The 21,704-nt window shown below is 37.3% G+C and overlaps 1 protein-coding gene across 1 annotated transcript in view; it reads right to left on the bottom strand.

Annotated features, from left to right (window-relative positions):
- Positions 1 to 6,988, bottom strand: part of PKP1 (plakophilin 1) — a 73,679-nt gene extending 66,691 nt beyond the window's left edge. The window contains 1 exon segment of the mRNA XM_074308750.1: positions 6,387 to 6,988. Coding sequence (XP_074164851.1) covers positions 6,387 to 6,594 — 208 coding nt within the window. The 5' untranslated portion in view covers positions 6,595 to 6,988.
- Between the last annotated feature and the right edge of the window lie 14,716 nt (positions 6,989 to 21,704).

Genomic DNA, 21,704 nt, shown 5'->3' with positions numbered 1-21,704 from the left:
TCTAAAGGCAAATGAAAACTCTCCATCTGGAGTTTTGGAACTGGGCAAGCAGTTACCTCTGGGGGATAATTTAAACACTTAGGCAGAGGGCAATGAATCAGACAACCTCACATGTTCCCTTCAAGCCTGGAGTCTAGAGAATGTCAATTTAAATGGCCTCCCCCATTTAGTAAGCTTCTGGGAGCTCTAGATAGGGTCAAGGAATTGAGCACTTAGATTTTTCCTCTCTTTTTTTCCCTCTCTCCTTTTTGGGGGCATATGTATGAAATGGAAAGATGAAAACAAATTGGCCCATTGCAGCCAGCATTTTTTCATTTATGTCATGTGATTCTAATGAGCTCTGCTACAACTTGTGCTTTCCATAGCTGCTGTTGCCTTGTTTCTCTTTCTGTTCATCCATTCTTCGATGGTGGGCCTGAGGGGCTGAGGATAGTGGAGAGGTCTTGTAAGATCAGCATCCAGTTTTCCATGCCTAAGAAGTCTGGTTGGGAGACAGAACTCACCTCTCATCTAGGATCACTGAGTCAAAAAAAAAGTGCTGATTAACTTCTCTTGACCTTAGTTTCATCTGTAAAAAGAAGCCAATATCTACAATACTTATTTCTTAGGGTAGTTGTGAGAGTCAGATGTGATAATGTCTACAAAGCACTTTGCAAGCATTAGAATATTCCACAAATGCCAGTTATTTTTATGAACAGTGTGTAAAGGGCTCTATATTTTTGAATTTAAAATGTCTTCCACTTTCTCCTATCAATTTACGGAGCCCATACAGTCACACTTTATCCCAGAATGGCATCATAAAATTATTTTAAGTCCAGAACAATTGCCCCATTGATTTTCATAATTGGTGGGGCAAACTGGTACGTTAGTCACTGCCAAGCTGACTTAGCAGGAGGCAGGATACACAGAAAAACCATCTACTGTGAAACACCCTTGAATGCGTTGCATTTTTTCATGCGTTGTAACAGGTCAGGGAAATTTTTGGCTGAAATCATAATTTAAGACAAGTTTCTTTCTAAAGAAAACTGAGTTCACTTGAAGTAATATCAACAAGTTCCTTTACTAAAATTAAAATTCTAGAGGAATAGACCCAAGGACTATCCCTTTTGCTATTTCTTGTCTCAGATATAATCTCTCTAAAATACCTTCCCCAAAGGTAAGAAGCAAAGGGATGGTTTTAAATTTGCTATCAGATGGATTGTATTTGAGTTTCAAAAAAAGGCAACTTTTGAAAATACCCAAGGTGTTGATGAGTCTACACTCAGGAGAGTATGGACTAAGACATGACATAGGTATTTGTAAGCAGGCACACTGATTGGGTAAAAAGCATTCAAAGAAGTAGAAAGTCCAACCCTTATCCATAGAGAGAAGTAAATTGAGACACTTATGTTTGGAGATTCAGACTCTGGAGTCAAGTCAATGAAATGAAGCAGTTTATAACCTTGAGAAATAGTGTTTCTAAAAAGGAAGGTCTAAGAAAGGCCCAGTGCATCAGCCCAAAAGGCTTACTTTAAACAACTCATTTAATAAAACCAGGATAATGAAATACAAAATGAAAGTTCATCCAATTAAGCTTCCTAGCAGTTCATGTGGGATATCTTCATTTATAGCAAATGTTATTTAAGTTGGACTATAAAATAGTCTACTGATAAAAAGCACCAGACTTGAGATCAGGCTACCAAAGTTTGGATCCCAACTTTAGCTATGGGATTTCGAACAAATCACCTAACCTCTGTGAGTCTGTTTACTCATCTAAAAAATGAAGAAAGATAGATTAGATGGTTTCTAGTTCTAATTCTAAAACCTTACAAATTCTACTATATCTGAAAATTGGCAGTGGATGGTATTGGTACAGTAAAGAGAAATATAAAGATGTTTGAATTAAACCTCCAAAGAAAACAATGTCCAATACTTTTTGATGATCACATACACTGAGTATGTGATCCTGAGCAAATTACTTACCTCTTACTGGGAAATTTCCTAATATGTAAATGTAGAGTCCCTACTGATCTATACTGTAGAGAATTGCATCCTCAGGAGTTCTAGTCCAAATAGACTGATGAGCAAGACAGACAGACAAATAGAGAAATTTAGATACATAAGATAGATCATAGATATATAGACATATCAATCTATAGATGGATAGGTAGACAGAGCCAAGGAAAGGAAGTGAAATGTAGATTCAAGGAATAGGAGTGGGGGGATTCGCCTGGATCTCCTGGCTACAGAATCCATTCCCCATTGACCATTAGTAAATGTTCTTATTGGCTAATATAATTCCAGCTGCCATTTATGGCTCATTCACCCAAATGATCAGCTCCCCATAGCCACTCCCCACTCAGGACCCTAAGCAACTAGAGGGAAAAAGCAAACAAGTTCTTTGAAGTGAGTTTGACTCAGACCTCTAAGCCTCCAGGGAGGCAGTCTCAGCCTAAACAGACCTGAATCATAAACCCCTTGTCTGCATCAATGAGAGTGAAACAGGGTCAGGGCCAAAGGACAGAGAGGGAGGGAGAATTAAGGTGCCTGGTATTAGCCAGTACCTACCAGAAGCATTTAGTGCTGAGACCCTTTCACAGAGCCCTCTTTTCCCTGCTTTTTCTCTAGCTTCCCAAATTTAACTTCAATAACATAAAGATACCCTGGTATAGAGTTTAAAGAGTCAGGAAATAAGAAGTTAGAGAACTCTTTGATAAAAGCATATCAAGGCAGCCAATGGACTATTTTTACAGAGCCTTTTGCTGTTTGCCTTTTTTCCTGGTGTATAGGGAGAAAGGTTCACTGGTTTGGCAGCCTGGGAGTGCCCAGTTTCCCTGGCAGATGGACCCACCCTATTGCCTTTCAAAAAGGAAAAAAAATCCTGCTGTTTTGGGGTCTACAAAAGAATTATATCAACTAATTAGTTCATCCTATCCAATGGGGAAAAATAAAACAACTAATGACTAATGACATGAGTAAAATGAGTAAAGCTTGAAATACATTCTCTGCATACCAACTATGTTCTCTCCAAATAGGACCCAGATTCATCTAATTCCTGGAAGCAAATGACTCAGATACTTCTTGGAGGTAGTTGATGTCTCTCTAAAGAAGAAATGGAATCCTTTTACTCTCTGAAGAGTCAAGGGAGTAGAACCAAGGCATGCTTCCTCCCTTCCTTTCTAGGAACAAAAGGATGGTTCCAAAGACAGATATTGGATACTACAAGGCTCTAGGAAAATCCAGAGGAACAAGGTATTCTAAAGAATAGCATATGGGACCAGCCCTGAAGTCAGGAGGAACTGAGTTCAAATCTGGCCTCAGACACTTAACACTTCCTAGCTATGTAACCCTGGGCAAGTCACTTCCCCAACTGCCTCAGCCATTAAAAAAAATAGTATATGGAATCAAGAGAGTTGATTCCATAGGAAAAGCATTTCACTTGGTGTCATGAGACCTGAATTCAAATCCTAACTGCTACTTGCTACCAGTGTGAGTTTGGGCAAGTCATTAAATTTCTCTGGTCTCAGCCTAATTTTTAAAATGAGATGGTTGGACAAGATGAATTCTTGAGTTCCTTTCAATTCTAGATCTCTGATACTTACAAGGTTGGGACCCTTTGGAGTTGCATTTTGACAAAAGTAATTCAAAAAATCAGTTAAGAGGAGCCAGATAAACCGGAAACACCGGCTCCAATTAACCCAACCACCTTTTCCAACCCAGATACCACTGGGGAAACTGGTCTTTCATTTGGGAAATTTTTCTCAGGAGTAGAAAGCCATAGGTCTTGGGAAGCAGACTTTCAAGAGAGGAAATCAGTACTAGGTGTCTTTGTTAACATTATGCATTGAACTCACCAGAGCCTCCCCCGGTTAGGCAGCTGGTAGAACCAGAGAAAGGAAGAGATCTAGTCTCTCTGTTTAGGAATCTTCCAGCCTGACGTAAGTGGCAAAATACACATTAACATATATTCACCTTTAAATACAAGCACCAGCAATACAGCCTGTACAGAAGCAAGCAACAAGTAGTTTCAGGAATATGGCAACCAACATATGTAATTGGAATCTATTTGGAGTGGTGGGGTTCAGATAAGTCTCAATGGAGTAAGCCAAGTTAGTATGGGGAAAGTCCCCTACAAGAAAGCCCTCTACAAGCACAAGGGTTCGGCAGAGTGAGCAAAACTTCCCAGGAAGTGGGGTTTATATATAGACTTGTCTACTCTTTAAAAAGGAAAAGGGAAGAGAAGCACCACATCCAATAAGAATAGTATGGATTGACTGTGGGAAAAAAAAATTCAAACCAACCAACCAAACAAACAAATAAAACCTGAACTGAGGAGAGAATAAGGTAAAAGTAAGATAAGTGAATGTTGCAAAATCTCCATGCTATAGAGGACAGTTTCAGTTTGAGGTTAAGAAGGTTAACACCAGCCTTTGAAGTTTCTGGGAGAATTATAAAGAGGTAGAGTAATCATTGAGGCTGTAACCTCAGGAAGATCCCATTCTGTTTTCAAATGGTTTGGCACTATTTTAGGGGCAAGCTTCACTAAGGGAGAGAAAGGGAAATCCTAAAGAGCAACCAGAGACCTGCAAGTTCTAGCAACAGAGGCCCCAAAACCTACTTTTCTTTTCTTTTTTTCCCTTCTCACCCTGAATGCTTGGATGTCCCTTTAAAGGAATCTGAGAAGAAGCATGAAGCATAATCTCTCTCTTGTTTTTTATTCTAACACAGATTGGATAGAAGTTTAACTCATGGTATATTGATCCCTGGGTTTCATTGTTGGTTGACTGATGTGAATTTCTGGGCGAGTCTATCAAACACCCTAATTAAACCTTCACTGGATTTAAATTCAATAATACAATTTTATTTTTTTTGTATTAATTTGCTTGCATTTTAAATACAAGATAGTCTTGCTACTTCTGTATATTTAATATCAAAACCCAATAGAAAATCCAGTCAAATTCCTGAAAATTGACAATCTAGTCCCTTCTTTTACCTCTCCCTTAGTATTGGAGACACTGTAGTGGTTATACCCCATCTAGATAGAGGCCTAGCCTAGGAAAATGAGTTGTTCCAATGGCTTCCAGCTAGTGCTAGACCTGAAGTTCCTGCCCCTCCCAAGCTCTGAGCAGTAGAGCTTCTTTAAAGCTTAAACTCTAGGCTAGATAGTGCTGAGTGAAGGTCAGCTGGGAACCCAAGAACCAAGGAAGGGAGCAGAGGGGCTGGCAAGAGGAAGAAAGATCATCGATCCCCCTCACTATCCTTCCCTTCTTCAGGAAAGCAGAGGCTCCAAGAAGCACATTCAAATCCCACAACTTTCCTTCCTGATCTCTTCACGAAAGAAGTGCTTCTATGATTATAGGTCCATCTCGGACATAACTCAACAACCATTACTAACCTTCTAAACCCCAACCTTACAGTCTTTAAGAAAGCCCAATGGCTAACATCCCTGTTCCTGCTAAAGACAAACCCAAATCCTCGAGGAACTTGCTAAGTCAGAAAGGGGAACTGTCTTTTAGTGTGATGGATGACAAGTTCCTTAATCTCAAAGTCTATTTCCTTATCTGTAAAATGAAAATAATATTTCCACCATCCACCTGACAGGGTTGTTTGTGAGGAAAATGCTATCAGGGAGCTGCATTAAACTGGTTTTTCTTTCCCCTTTTCAAAGACAAATCGAGTCGAGGAACAGAGTGCACCGGGGTTCCTTCCCTATTTGTCCCCAGACCGGAGAAGTTAGCGGGTAAAAGGCGGAATTAAAAAGGTACCCTTCAGTGCTCCACTCTAAGGACGGGAGATGGGGAAGAACTTCCCTTGGGATTGCACTATAGAGTGCCCCTCACTAACTAACATTGGAAAGGCTACCTCCCTAAGTCCCGGAAGCGACGCTGCTTCTCTCCGCTTTCACACAAAGTCGAGTTCCAGACCCACAGCGGCTATATTTTCCAGAATTCAAAGGGTTTAGGACTGAGAAGAACTTTGCTTAGTCTTTCAGACCTCTTAGTTCAACGCCCTCATTTAGCACAAGCTCACCGGGCTCAGAGTCAAGATTCGAACTCGAATATGACTCCGTTGTCCGGCTCTTTGTTAGGATATCGGGCCATAGCTGCCGGCTTCCGTGCAGCCCTGCCCGCCCTCTTCCGGACTATCCTGTCCAACTCCAACTCAAAACTGGAGCCCCTGACCTCCACTGCCCCTGCCCCGCAAAAGCCCCGGGTCGTTGCCTCCTTTTCGGATCCCAGCGGGTCACTTCCCAAGCCGAGGGCAGGGACTCCATCGAGTCCCAGCGTGATCAGACGCACCCACGCTACGACGCAGCCCCGGGCTGTCCAGCTGTACACCTGCAGCTCGCGGACTGGGGCCCGAAAGGTACACCTTTAGCCTCCACGACAGAGGTGCTGGCTCCTTACCTCGGTTGGAATGGGTCAAGGTGGAGGACTGAGAGGACTTGGGCTTCTGCCTCTTGACAGTCATCATCACCTGCTCCTGCACCCGCTGGTTTCCCGACGTGCCCGTCTTCATCTTTTGATCCGACGGCAAAGCCAAGGTGGAGTTGTCCTGGTCCTGGAAGCACTCGTAGGCCAGGGCGGTCTTGAGCGGAGAGTGGTTCAGGGTCATGGTGGCTGAAGGAGCGGGGTCTGGGCGCGGGAAGAGACCGGCAAGAAGCTTCTGAGCTGGAGGTGAAGTGGCTTGTGCTTGGTCTCGCTGTCAGCGGCTCCCTATGCCCATAGAGGATCCCGACGACGTACCTGCTTCGGGCAGCTGCTGCTAGCTGCCTCCTCACTCGCCTGCCTCTGAAGAGACCCGCCCTCCGTCAGACAGGATATACCGCCGTCTGCCTGCACCACCCACTCTCCTCCACAGTCTCTAGGCTCTCTAAGCACAGGTGCTGCTGGGCAGCGCCGGCTTGGGGAACCCTCCCGGGGGCAGGGCTGGCTGTCCTGCTTCTGATTTAGTTTTAACCCTTTCTCTTCCGCGCCTTCTTCCTTCTCCCAACTTGCAGGGAATTTAACGCAGGCAAAGAAGGTGGAGAAAATGACTGGGCGACTATGCGTGTCCACCCGAAAAGGTAAAAGGGATCAAGGGGAACCGCCCCCGAGGCCATGCCCCCGCCGGCTCACCAGGAAAATATGCGCTTAAATATGTGCTCAAGACAATCGCAAGCCTTCGGTTTCCTCTCGCCTGGCTTTGCTCTCTAAGGATTTACAGGCAATAACCCCCTCACCATTACCACCAAAACAACATAAAAACAAAAAACTGAGCGATCACTTTGAGCAAAATCCAGTTTCTCCAAGATGGTCTGAGAAATTACACAAGGAGAAAATAAAGTCCCTTCCCTTGGGGAAAATAGATTGAGGGGCTCCTAACCCCAGTGTGTTGTGGGACACATCATTCAGCCACCACTGAAGTGCCTTTTTTGGGCAAAACACTAGTAGATCTGGAAACTGAAAAATGAAAAAGACACAATTCCTGCCCTCCGGGAAGTTATCATCTATGTGGAGTGATAGGAAAAGTACTAGATAGTGTGTAGAGAGGACTAAGAGCGCCAAGTTACTTTCCTCAGTGGTGATAAAGGCAAGGTTTACAAGATAAGTGGCTGTTGCGCTGAGTCGCGAGAAAGAGAATGCTTCTTAACAGTAGAGCTAGGAAGAGATTGCAACTCTTTCTTTGACCCATAGCAAATAATTAATAAATGCTAATTGACAGAGTATAAAAAGCCTGCTTTCAGAACGCTCAATTTGGGGAAGAAGACTCAATCCCTATTTTTTGAGAGCCAGCTATCAATCAGCCTATCTGATAGGAAGAAGGAGAGGGGCATATTTAAACTCAAGGAAATAAACATTTATTCAATATTTACCAACTCTGTGATAGGTTGGAACAGAGACTCAAAATTAGGATAAATACAATTCTTCTGCTTGACTTTTTAAATCTGACTCTCACCTATTTTTCCACACTCATTATGTATTACTTCTCCTGACAGCCTTCTTGCTTGTCTTCATACCTAGGACTTCATTTCTTGGTTTGATTTTGTTTTGTTTTTTAAAGCTTTTTATTTTCAAAACATATGCATGGATGATTTTCAACATTCACCCTTGGAAAACCTTGGTTCCAAATCTGTTCCCTCTCTTCTCTCCATGCTCTCCCCTAGACATCAAGTAACCCAATATATGTTACATATGTGCTCTCTATATATTCCACAAATATTATCCTGCACAAGAAAAATCAGATCAAAAAGGGAAAAAATGAGAAAGAAAACAAAATTCAAGGAAACAACAACAAAAAGAGTTAAAATACTATGTTGCAGCACTTCATTTCTTGTCTTTGCATAGGCTAGCCCTCCTCCTAGAATGAGTTTCCTTTTACTCTGCCTCAAAGAATCCCTAACTTTGAAGCTCTGATCAATAATCACTTTTTATAGAAAACCTATTAATCACATACCCCTTTGCTTCCTTCCCTTAAAAATTTTCTTTATCATACATCCCATATTTAATTTTCTATCTTTCTCTCACAGTAAAATGTAAGGTTCCCGGGGGGGCAGAAATTGCTTTATTTTGGGGGGGGTTGGGGGCAGTCTTAATAAATGTTTACTGAATTAATGAAGACAAGATTCTGGACCTATGGAGTTTACAATGCAGTGAAGGGATAAAACAAAAATATAGATAATTCATACACAGTATTACATGATCAGTGCATTAGAGAGGCACAAAACAAAGTACCTGGGTTAGGACTGTGAAGGTCTAGGTTGAATACCTCTTTACTAATCTTCAGTGAATTGCAGTTGTAAAAGGAAGCTTCCAGGCTGATGAGAGATACTTTATGGGGTATGCAGATTGCAACCTATTTATAGTCTTAGAGAGTTGCTTGACGCTCTCAGGAAAGTCATTAGACCAATAGACATCTGTAGTCTATTATGTGCCAGGCAGAATTCTGGGAACTGAAGATATAAATATCAGCAAGATAGACCCCTGCCCTGGAAGAGCTCACATTCTACCAAGGAAAGACAGGAAGTCCCCAGATAAAGAAGAGGAGAGGCAAAAGATGATGGCTTGAGGGGATGATAAGTTTACTTGAAGATATTCTTTTTTAAAGGATCTTTTAAAGGATGTGTGAAGTCAACATGAAAGAAAGCAGGAGAAAAGAAAACTTACCTAGTATTAGAGGCAGTCTGAAACCAAATCCAGGCTATTATTCATTCCACAAGACTATCTTCTTCTACATTTGAACATAAACTATTACAAATGGTATATACATGACTCCATAGAAGTTGGGGTGAAAAATGCTTACATGAACAGGGGAACATCTAACAGAAAATCTGGTATAGGCAGGTCTGAATTACATCCAAAGTCTAGCATAATACAGTTATTAATATTATCATTGTACTGAAATCACCTCATTTTTAGGACTGGACAAATAGCATTTAACAAGATTCATACTATATATAGAAATAACAGTATATGTCACCTTCTCTTCTATGATGGCATCTCCTCAGTGGGACCCACAGATTTGCATCTGAAGAGACTAGCTGCTGCTTAAGTCTACTCTCTCTTACCCTGTATACTCTCCCTCCAGTTAGCAAAAGAGGGACAGAGAGCAGGGATGTCATGATGGAGGTCACATCCGGTTCTTCTAAGACCAAATCATTTTTTAACATCACCAATGAAAATTGGTAAGAGATGAGTATAAGTGTAGTAAGAATAGCAGAGTGGACAGGAACCCTCTTCTTTAGGCCTAAACAGAAAGAGTTCTTTTAGCCCAAAGCATATATAGCATGTGATGGCACTTTGAATGGGCTGAATTTTTATTCTAAAACAAATCTTTTAAAATTATGGGTCATGTGGAGGTTGTAAAACTATGACTTATTATCAGTAGATGTTTGATTTGCATACTTATTTTATATACTTATATACCTGGGGTTATGTAAAAATTTCTCAGGTGAAAAGGGGTCTCGAGTAGAAATGGTTTAAGAACTTCTGCTATAAAGACACAGGACAAGGATGATTAGTAGATCAGAGATTATTTCCTATTTCTAGGATTTCATTACATATTCATAGAAATTTCCCTGCTAATTGGGCACAAAGAGGACATAGTGAAATACTAGAAATTAGTCCAGCTTCTAGTTGATGATTAGTGCTTGCAAGTTCAAAGAAGACACAGCATAAGCCATTAAGGAATAACTACCATCACTCTAACCTTGGTGAAGACAGAGTTCCCCAAGAAACCCAAATAACCATGAAAGTACTTCATTGGAATCTTGAGCTTTGAACTGATAGATGGAATCTAAGGAACCATTTTGCACAATGGGACATATTCATCAATTGTATAAAAATGAAAAATCCAAACATCAAGATTCTGGGGGCTTTGGTTCTGTTATCTCTTGATAGACACATGTAGAAAACTTCACAATGTGGATAACAGAGTTGTTGAACCAAACAAAGAGCACTACTTCCAGAAAGAATTCTCAAAGATCAAGTGTTCATTTAACTGGGAAAAGATCTTTGTGGGTAGCATTATGAGGAATGTCATTTAAAAAAAATGATTTTGAACAATATGGAAAGATTGAAGTGATGGAAATCACAAGTGACCAAATCAGAGGCAAGAAAGAGGGATTTTGCTTTTGTGACTTTCAATGATCATGTTCGTCATCCAAAGACACTCTACTACAAATGGCTACAACTGAAATAAAGACTTTCCTAAGCAGGTAATGGTTAACATTTCATCTAGTCAGAGAGGTCAAAGTGGTCATGGGAACTTTGGTGGCAGCCACGATAGCGGCTTTGGTAGCAATAATTCCAATCTTGGAATAAAGTTCAGTGGTCATGATGGTTTTGTCAAAATATTTAACAATGATGGTAGTTCTGGAGGAGGTGCTCCTCATTCCTATGGAGGAAGCAGAGAAATAGTGAACAGTGGCTAGCATGGAAATGTCAGCTAAAACATTGGAGGAGACAGAGGCAATTTTCATAGTGCAGGCGATTTTGTAGGTGGCAGAAGCTTAAAGACTTTGAAACTACAGAACTGAGTCTTTCTAATTTGGTTCCACAAAAGTAAGAAGGTTGGGCATCAGGAGCTGTGGTCTTTATGGTAAAAGTAAATATTTTGCGAAATCGTAAAGCTCAGGTGGCAATGGTGGTTCCAGTGCAGTAGTTCTGGCAGTGGCAGAAAACTTTAATTACTATTAGGAAACAAGGTTTAGCAGGAAAGAAGAGTCAGAGAAGTGACAGGGAAGTAACAGGTTACAACAGATTTGTGAACTCAGCCAAACACATTAGTGGCAGAGCCTACTTGCCATAAGAAGACACATTTTAAACAATACTTTTTGTATATGGGCAAAAAACAAAAACCAAACCCAAAACTATATTTGTGACTAATTGTATAACAGGTTATTTTAGTTTCTATGAAGTATAAGCATTCCAAGAAAAGGTTTTTAATGTAGTTGGGTTTTGTTTTGTTCTAATTTTTTGGCACCCATGGATTACTAAATATAATTGCCAAATGTTTTAAAGACATGGGAAAAGCATGTCTTTTTTGTTTATTTTTTGTATGAAGTTGAGGTTAAGGGACTTACCTAGGATCACATGACTAGTAAATGTCTGAGGCTGCTTTTTGACTTATCCCTTCCAACACTTAACATATCAACTTTCCACCTAAAAATTTTACCTTGCATTTTTTCTGGTTTTTTTTCCTTAAAGTTTACTTTTATTTTTTAAAATGAACATACATTTTTATTAATTCTCCTTCCTACTACTCAAAAAAAACAACTTGAAAAAAAGAAAGTCTGAAGGTATAGCTGTTTAGGCCATCAATTCAAACTCCCAAGTTAGTCACGTTTGAAAACATAGGTCTCTTCCTGCATTTTATGTTCATCATTTCTTTGACAGGAGGCCAGAAAATTGTTTCATCTTTATTTTCTTTCTGACTCTTGGTTGAACATTGCATTGATAAGAATTCTAAAAGCTTTCAAAGTTGTTTTTCTCTCTGACACTTATCATTCTATATAAACTGTTCTTCTGGTTCTGCTCACTTGTCCTTCCTCAGTTCATATGAGTCTTCTCAGTTTCCTTTAAAATTGTTCTTTCCATAATTTCTTGTGAAGCAATAATACATCATTACATCCATATGTTACAGTTTGGTCATTCCTCAATGGGAAGACACCTCAGTTTCCAATTTTAGGTTGCCATGAAAAGAGCTGTAAATATTTTCGTATGTGGACCATGCCCCAAAAGTTTTAGTGCATTTTAAAACCCTAAGTTGAGTAAATTCCTTCAAAGTTCAACTCAAACACTAACTCCTACATGAGGCATTTTTAATACTCCTATTATTAATGTCTCCCCCCTCCTTCCAGATTACCTTGTATATGTAAGGGTCAGATTGAACTACCCTACCATTTTAGTCTGATATGTTAACTAGATAAGAACATACCTCAATTAATCAACCAAAAGATTCTAGATTAAATTTTTAAAAAATCCTTGAAACTTATTTAATAAAGTTAAAAGAGAAGAAGTTTGTTCTAATTGGTTAAAGGACTTTATTATACCATTTAGGTCCCATATAAATGTATCAAGTTAATTAGAATGGGAAGTTTTATGGTTTTTAAATTATTTTTCTTAATTTATTTTTGACATTTAATTTTGTCATAATTTTGAATTTTAAATTTTCTCCCCCTTTCCTGCCCCCTCCCACAGTTCATTGAGAAGGTAAATAGTATGATATCAAATTTATATATGTGTATATATATATATATATATATATATATATATAATATACTATATGTGAAAATATAAAACATGTAAATAGAATAAATATATTTATATTATATATTAATTAATAATATATTAATAGAATTAATAGTGTATTTAACACTATTTGATATATTAATTAAGGATATAGTTTATATTTGTATTCTAGAAATTGGAGCATATGGTTTTCCAGCCCCAGAAGGAATGTTCTGAAGGGAAAGAGATACTTGGCCTTGGCCTTAACCTTGACAATTCTCTGCCCCATCCTTCTTTTACCAGAAAAAGACTTTGACAGCTTTGAAGAGTCCAAAGGATATTGGACTTTCCCATCATGTCATTAGTGTCTAATATGGCTTCCCTGAACCAGTTGGCAACAAAGTCTTCTTCATTAAGAGTTGAGGAAAAACTTGACTCATGGATTTCTAAGGAACCAAACAAAGTATTATAGTATGCCTAAGGTAATGTCCTGAATACCTCACAAATAGGAAAAAAAGGGCTTCTAAGCAACAGGTCCCGACCTGTTAGTTACCCCTTGTTTCATATGTTCTCTACATGAGGCCATTTTCTTTCTCTCTTTTTTTGATAACATTTTAGTAATTTTATTAATACCTTTTTTTCTGTTATTTGTTTTTTGGAAATGTAGAATTTTTAAAAAATTTTCAATAGTCTTTTCCCAAATACATGTAAAGATAGTTTTCAAAATTCATTTTTGTAAGACTTTGTACTTCATATTTTTCTCCCTTCTTCCCTTACCCCCCCAAGACAGAATTTAACCTGATATAGGTTAAATATGTACATTTCTTTTAAATATTTCCATATTTGACACCTTGTACAAGAAAAATCAGGCCCAAAGGAGAAAAAAAAAGAAAAAACATTCACATTTAATATTCATAGTTCTTTCTCTTCCCAAGTCTATTGGAATTGCCTCAAATCACTACATTGTTGAAAAGAGACAAGTCCATCTCAGTTGAGTTTGATCTCATTTTCTCCTGGACTATGAATGTTTAAGAAGAGGTTATAAACTTCGAGGGAAAAAGGAGAAAAGAGTGTTATATAGCAACTATTATTGCTGCATGAGCTGGAGGGAGTGGAAGGAACCAACTCTTTTCTAAAAGTTTCTTAAGGTTAAGCTAACTAAAGGATTCTTGACTGATCAGCTTAGGCTAGAAGCACACTGGTTGGGGCTTGAAACAATGGCATTAGAGAATCACTGCTAAAAAGGTACTTCATGAGTACCTCTAGAACTCTGAGAAGGAAATGTAGCAAGTAGCTCTCAGAACCCAATTCATCTAGGAGTGGAAAATGGTATAAGGATCCTCAGAGTTTACAGAGCTATATATTTCTTTTGCATGCTTATATGTGTGTATATGTTATCTCACCCAAAAGAATGTAAGTTCTTGGAGGAGAAATATTTTTGCTTCTGTCTTTCTTTCCCTACATCTGGTAGAGTACCTGGCATATAATAGACACTCACTCAGTAAATGTTTGTGGGTTAGTTGATTGAGACAAGTTAGACTCTTTTACATTTTACATCCTCTAGAAATTAGCTTTTCTATATGAGTAGTCAATTTTCTTGACAGATTTAGCTTGTCCCTTAAGGCATCAAAAGTTTTTTTTTTAATTTAAGTAATTTTGCTAAAATTGTGCTTTATAATTGTATAGCACTTTAGAATTTACAAAATGATTCAATTTTAAAAACATTTAATAGTAATCAATGGAATTTAAATAAATTACTTTCACAAGTATATTTCATTTGGCTTTATAAGGACCATATAAGGAAAGAATGACAAATGTTAATGTTCCTTTTTTAAGATGAGAAAATAGAGGCTCATAGAGGTTCATGGAATTGATCATAGGCCTTGGAGCTAGAAGGGACCTTAGAGATCCTCCTCATCAGGTGAGGAAATCAAGAATTTAGGAGACCTACTCAAGGTCATATAATTACCAAAAGGAAGAACCTAGGTCTCCTTGTTCTTAGTATAGCATTTTCTCTACTACAACTTGTCTTTATTCAACAGACATTACTTACTAAGCTTTAAAAGCTTTTCTTGATGACTCAGGTTAATCATTATAAATATATATCACTGTTGTTTAGTAGTATGTTTCTCTGCTATTATTTCTCTCATCAAGCTGTCACTGGCACTCTTGCAGTCATGCTACCTGTTATATTCATGCATCAGTAATTTCATTGTAGATATTCCCTTCAGTGATATTGTCTACCCATTCCTTCTCATATTGTGATGCTGTACATTATGTACCTCCATGTACTCCATATTACAATTAAACTGCCAGATTTCTCTTCCCCACATGCAAAATTAAATCTGCCCTCTCTATAGTCTTGGACATCTCTTGTAAGGGACCTTAGAGACTGTCTAGTCCAATTATCTCCTTTTTCATACTTAAAGAGTTGAAAGATCTGTTCAAGATAGTGGGAGTGGGAGAATCAAGATTTGAAACCTGGTGCTCTAATTTTATGTCTAGCATACTCATGATTTCACCCTTCATCATCAAGGGGATTCATGAGCAAAACCTAGAAGAAATAAAGATATGACAAGATAATGAGGCAAGGTTGCATTAATAACTTGATGTAAATATGCAGAGGACAATGGAATGGTAAATTCAGGGAATATCAAGGTTTGCAGGAAATATAATATCAACTAATTATTCAGCTTAGTTAGAATGGAGAATTCAAAAAAGGGAGCAATATAAAATAAAGGTGGGAGAATAGTTTTTAGAGAGCTTTGAATGCCAAGATAAGAAATTTATATATTTTTCCAGAGACAATAAGGAATCTTTGAAGGTTTTAAAATAGGTGAGCGACATGGTCAATTCAATGTCTCAGGAAGATGGCCTTGTACCTGAGATGTGAGGAAGAAAAAGGAGACAACTTTAACTCCACTATTTCAAGGTATGTTTATTGGGACAATAATAGCATCTTTGAAGGAATCAATCTTTCGATCAACAAGTATTTATTAAGCTCTTACTACTTACTTAGCACTAAGGCAACAAGGAAAGAAATATAATGAATGAAACAACATATTATTTTCATATATGTGTGTATGTGTATATATACACATATTGTGCATTTAATTTTTTCTCTCAATTGCATGTTAAAATAATTTTTAAATGTTTTTTTAAACCTTAAGTCCAAATTCTATCCCTCTCTCAGTCTCCCTTCCCTGAGGTGGTAAACAATTAGATATAGAGTATATATGTACAAGAATGTTAAATATTTCCATATTAGTAATTTTGTATTAAAAAACTCAAATGAAAGAAAAAAAGAATGCAAAAAATTACAAGCTTCAGTCTTTATTTAAACCATCAATTCTTCCTTTGGAGGCAGATAGAATGCTTCATCAAAATCCTCCGAGGTTCAGGATTTTAGTTGGTGAACATTTCTTCAATCAGTGTTTTGGTTCATCCCTTCATTATGCCTATCCCAACTCCTACACATGGGAAACAGTCAAGGAAGCCTAGAAGAGGAAAATAAGTCATAAAAGTAGTGCCCAAGGGTGAGCGAGATTGGGCTTGGAAAAGGGTTGGGGGAAGGGTAGGGGAGAGAATCACATTCCAAAGCAAATGTAAGCCTGAGGGCCTTTCTACATCACTTAACCATCTCTTTGCCCATCTTCCCTCCTGCCCTCCTAAGTTGCTACCTACTGGGGTCCTTCTGTGAAAATGCAGATGCTAGAAAAGATTAGAAAGAAAGCAATAAACTGGGAAAACATTTTTACATTCAAGGGTTCTGATAAAGGCCTCATTTCTAAAATATATAGAGAATTGACTCAAATTTATAAGAATTCAAACCATTCTCCAGTTAATAAAGGGTCAAAGGATATGAACAATTTTCAGATGAAGAAATTGAAATCATTTCCAGTCATATAAAAAGGTGCTCTAAATCACTATGCATCAGAGAAAAGCAAATTAAAACAACTCTGAGGTACCACTACATACCTCTCAGATTGGCTAAAATAATAGGAAAGGATAATGACAAATGTTGGAGGGGATGCGGGAAAACTGGGACACTGATGCATTGTTGGTGGAGTACTGAACTGGTCAGGTCATTCTGGAGAGCAGTTTGGAACTATGCCCAAAGAGCTATCATACTGTGCTTACTCTTTGATATGGCAGTGTTTCTACTGGGCTTATATCCCAAAGAGATCTTAAAGAAGGGAAAGGGACCCACATGTGCAAAAATTTTTTGTGGCAGCCCTTTTTGTAGTGGCAAGAAACTAGAAATTGAATGGATGCCCATCAATTGGAGAATGGCTGAACAAGTTATGGTATATGAATGCTATGGAATATTATTGTTCTATAAGAAACGATCAGCAGGATGATTTCAGAAAGTACTGGAGAGACTTCCATGAACTGATGCTGAGTGAAATGAGCAGAACCAGGAGATCATTGTACATGGGAACACAAGATTATACGATGATCAATTCTGATGAAAGTGGCTCTTTTGAACAATGAGATGATTTGGTCCATTTCCAATGAACTTGTGATGAAAAGAGCCATCTACAACCAGAGAGAGAACTGTGAGAACTGAGGGTGAATCACAACATAGCATTTTCACTTTTTTTGTTGTTGTTTGCTTACATTTTTCTTTCTTTCTCATTTTTTTCCTTTTTGATCTGATTTTTCTTGTGCAGCAAGACAATTGTATAAAATAAAAAATATAAACATATAATTGTGTGGAATAGAGAGATAGGGTGAAGAACTTACAGGAATGTATGAATTCTTTTTCTGTATTTTATTTACATTATTTTTGTGTTTCCCCTATGACCTGTATAATATGTGCAAGCCCATATTTACTTGAGCCTTGGCCAGCTATAAACATATTTACTTAACCCAAGTTGATGACATTTATCGATATATAGTCTATTAGTTTGACCACTATCTGCTTGATTATGCCTGAAAACCTCATTTTCTGATTCCTAGAAATCATGTGATTTTGGGGAAACAGAAACCTTCTATTCCAGTCTCTCCAAATAGCAACAACCAATTAGATGCCTCCCTCTTCCCTTCTCAATGCTCTCTTACTTATGATGTAATCTCTTATATAAAAGCTGTGTATCTTTACTACTTCTTTAGCCCTCTTACCATGAAATTTCTCTTTCTTAGATGGAACGACTCATCTTCTGGAGATTTTAATAAACAACCTTTCTGCTTTCTATTTTGAGTGATCTCTGAGTAGTCATTTTGGGTAAGGGTCTTCTACATCCCTCACATATTGAATTTAACATATATTTTTATATGTTTAACACATATTGGATTGTTTGCCATCTAGGGGAGAGGGAGAATGGGGAGGAAATTTGGAACACAAGGTTTTACAGGGATCAATATTGAAAAATTGTCTATGCATACATTTTGAAAATAAAAAGTTTTAATAAAAAATGTTAAAAGTAAAAAATAAAAATTAAAAAGAAATAAAAAGCAGATGCTAAATGGACAGACCTGAGATGAGAATCTCTGCAGACTTTTCAGTTTAGGATCTAAGTATGATAAAGTAAATAGAATTATTAGAGTTCATTGGGGGAGGGTAGAAGTGAGTTAAAAATATAGTCTACACAAGAATCCTGAAGGGAGTGACCATTGAACAGAAATCTTTTTTTTAAAGTTTTATTCATATTTTTATATCACCTTGATTTCTCAATTTAACCCTTCCTCTCCCCTACACCAAAAGCCACACCTTACAACAAAGAAGTAAAAAAGAGAAAAGAAAGTAGGCAGAGAAAAAGAAACAATATCAGACAAGTAAATCTGTCATTATATGCAGAGATCTGTATCCCTAGCCTCCCATCTCTGCAAAGAAAGGAAAGATATATATATGTAAATATATACATATGTATATTTACATATATATGTATATATACATATATATGTAAATATACATATGTATATATTTACATATATCTATGATATATAACTACATATATAGATATACATAGGTATATGTAGATTATACATCATAGATATGGATATATAGATTATATATTTTAAAATAGCTTCTCTGAAAACTTGGTTGGTTATTATGATTACTCAGCATTTGATTTCTTTCCATTTTTTCCCCACAGTTTTTCTCTCTACATTGTTGTAGTCATTGTGTACACTATTTTGCTGGTTCTATTTACTTCACCTTATATCAGATCATATAAGTCTTCTCATGTTCACCTGTATTTTCCATATTCATCATTTCTTATAAAATTGTAAGATTCCATTACATTCATGTACCACAATTTATTAAACAGTAGACATCTGTTTCCAGTAAATATTTGTTTCCAAATATTTACTATTTTTGAGGTCAGGGTAGCAATTTCTGGTTTGAAATAAACATGTGACAAATTCACAATGGTCATTCTCTTTGACAAAATGTAGGTTTATTTAGGAGAAGAGGATACAAGTAAAATAAGAAGCAAAATAGGTATCATGAGTGACAAACATGAAATAGACTTGGGAGAGGACATAGTTAGCAAAGAAAAGATATGTTCCCCAAGAGAACTCAATTAACCAGGAAAAAAAGAAATACTCCATGAAGTGGGAGAAAGCCATTGACTGGCAGATCCATAGAGAAATTTAGCAGACTAACCAGAGTTGGCTATAGTAAGAAGAAAAACACTCTTAAAGGAAAGGCACTATGAAAAAGGAGAGAGAGAAAATAGTGGGTTAGTTCTGGAAAGATCTTAGCAAAGATCTTCATCATGAACATCTCCTTTATAGGGAAAATAGAGGCTTGGGGGTTTCTCAGGGAATGGGAGAAGGAAAGGCAGGAACTCAAAGGGAGAAATCAAGAAGCCAGATGGAATGCACCTGGAAGAATAGGTCTCAGATCTGTTTAAAGATATGCTAATCAATAATCTAAGAGGTTGGAGAATAGACAATGCAGGTTGATAAAGAGTTCCATTCTCACAATCACTCTATGCAAACAGGAGAGTGTAGGAATTATATGTGATAATAGCCAGAGGGGTTTCTTCTTCCAGATAGGGGAAAAGAATCAGTCCACTACACTATGGCAATAATTAAATAAAAAGTACTTCTATAAATATTTTAGTGTTTATGGGATCTTTCTTTGATTTACTTGAATTATATGCCAGATATAATTATATGCCAGAGAGATCTCTGGATCAAGGGACATTTTAGACAGTTTCTGAAAATAATTCCAAATTGTTTTTCAGAATGGTTGAACCAATTTATAGCTCCACCAAGGGAATATGTCTTTTCTGTAACTATTCCAATATTGACTATTTCTGGATTTTTAAAAATCATCTTTGAAAATTTGCCAAGCCTAAGGTAAAACCTTGGAATAATTTTAGTTTACATTTATTATTTGTACTTTGAAAAAATTTTTCATATGATTGTCAATAGTTTGCAATTTGTTTGAGAACTATCTGTTGCCATGCTTTGACAATCTATCCATTGGAACTTGTCTATATATTTATTTTATTTCCTAGGACCATGCAAAGAAATAGACTTTAATGAATTTGTGATCTCTTGCAGGTGGGTATTTCCTCTCCTGGCACAGGTAAAATTCCATCCACAATTTCTTATCCTCTCTAATCTTTGCCTTTGTTTTTAAAGGCAAGGATTTACCTAAGTCATTGGAGACTTTCCTCTGATTTTTTTTAATGTATTGTGGGTATACTAATGCAATACTTGTATTCTCTATACTTTTCCTTTACCCTTTCAATATAGATGTGCCATCTGTGTACTTGGTCAGATGCAGCTACTCTTTGTAACTTCATCTCTTAAATATCATCATTACTTCCTCTCTTGATGTATTAGTCATGAGATGATAGGATCCAAATATACTGGTTTCACTCCGATCTAAAGAACCTGTCAACATATGATGCTTGTCTATAAGGTCACTAACTTCTTGTCAGCAAATATCCATATTGTTATTTCTTGCTTACTAAGATGCAGTCGATTTCCTTTTTTTGTGATGATTGGTATTCACCAGTTAATACCTTCTGACTCTTCTGAAAGAAAACATCAATCATATACTGGTCTATGACTTCAGAGTAGTTCAGAAACCTTTGGCTTATATCATATTTTCTTCCTAATTTCTCTCTCAAACTTCAGTCCTAAATCAATTGCTTATCAGACATCTCTAATTAGTCATTTCATAGGTATCTCAAACTCATCATGTCCAAACTTGAACATATTTTATTTCTTCTTAAATTCATCTTCTTTTAAATTTCTGTTGAAGGCATCATCCTTCCAGGCACTAAGTTTTGCAATCTTGGAATCATTCTGCATCCTTACTACTCCTTCACCAATCACATCCAAATGCTACCTTAACAGTTTAACTAATATTTATTACCTTTTCTCCAATCATACAACCTCCACTCTAGTTCAGGTCCACATCATTTTTCCCCTGGACTAGTACAATATGCTCATAATTGGCCTCCCTATTTCAAGGCTCTCCCCACTCTTAGCCATCCTTCAGGAAGCTGACAAATCTCTCCATTTGTATTTTAACATTACCCAGCTCCAGCCTGTCTTTCAGACTTATTGTTATATTATCTTTCCTCCACATTCTAATCAAACTGATGTTCTCTGTACCTCAAATTTCATGTACTATCTCCACTTTCTTTCACCGTCTGATTCCTCACACCCAGAGTACCCTCATTCCTCACCCCCACTTCACTGAATATTTAATTTTCTTCAAAATTCAGCTCAAGTGCCACCTTCTACAGGAAGCCTATGCTGACTCCCTACACCTTCCTTGTTAGTGCTTTCCCTTTGAAAATTACTTTGTCTATATTTTGTTTTTATTTTTTTATGAGCATGCTCTTTCCCCTAATAGAACTTAAGCTTTTTGAGGATAGGGTCTTGTTCACATTTGAATCCCTAGTGTTTAGTACAGTGTCTAGCATAATGTCTGGCACATGGTTAGTGCATAATAAATAAATGCTGATTTAATGCATTAAGCTAAGATGATTTTAATTAAAGAATTAGGAGGATATAGTCAGTTCCTCATATTATTTCTACAGT

The sequence above is a fragment of the Sminthopsis crassicaudata genome, chromosome 4 (genome assembly GCF_048593235.1).
Source record: "Sminthopsis crassicaudata isolate SCR6 chromosome 4, ASM4859323v1, whole genome shotgun sequence".
Lineage (NCBI taxonomy): Eukaryota > Metazoa > Chordata > Mammalia > Dasyuromorphia > Dasyuridae > Sminthopsis > Sminthopsis crassicaudata.
This window is presented reverse-complemented; position numbering and strand designations above follow the sequence as displayed.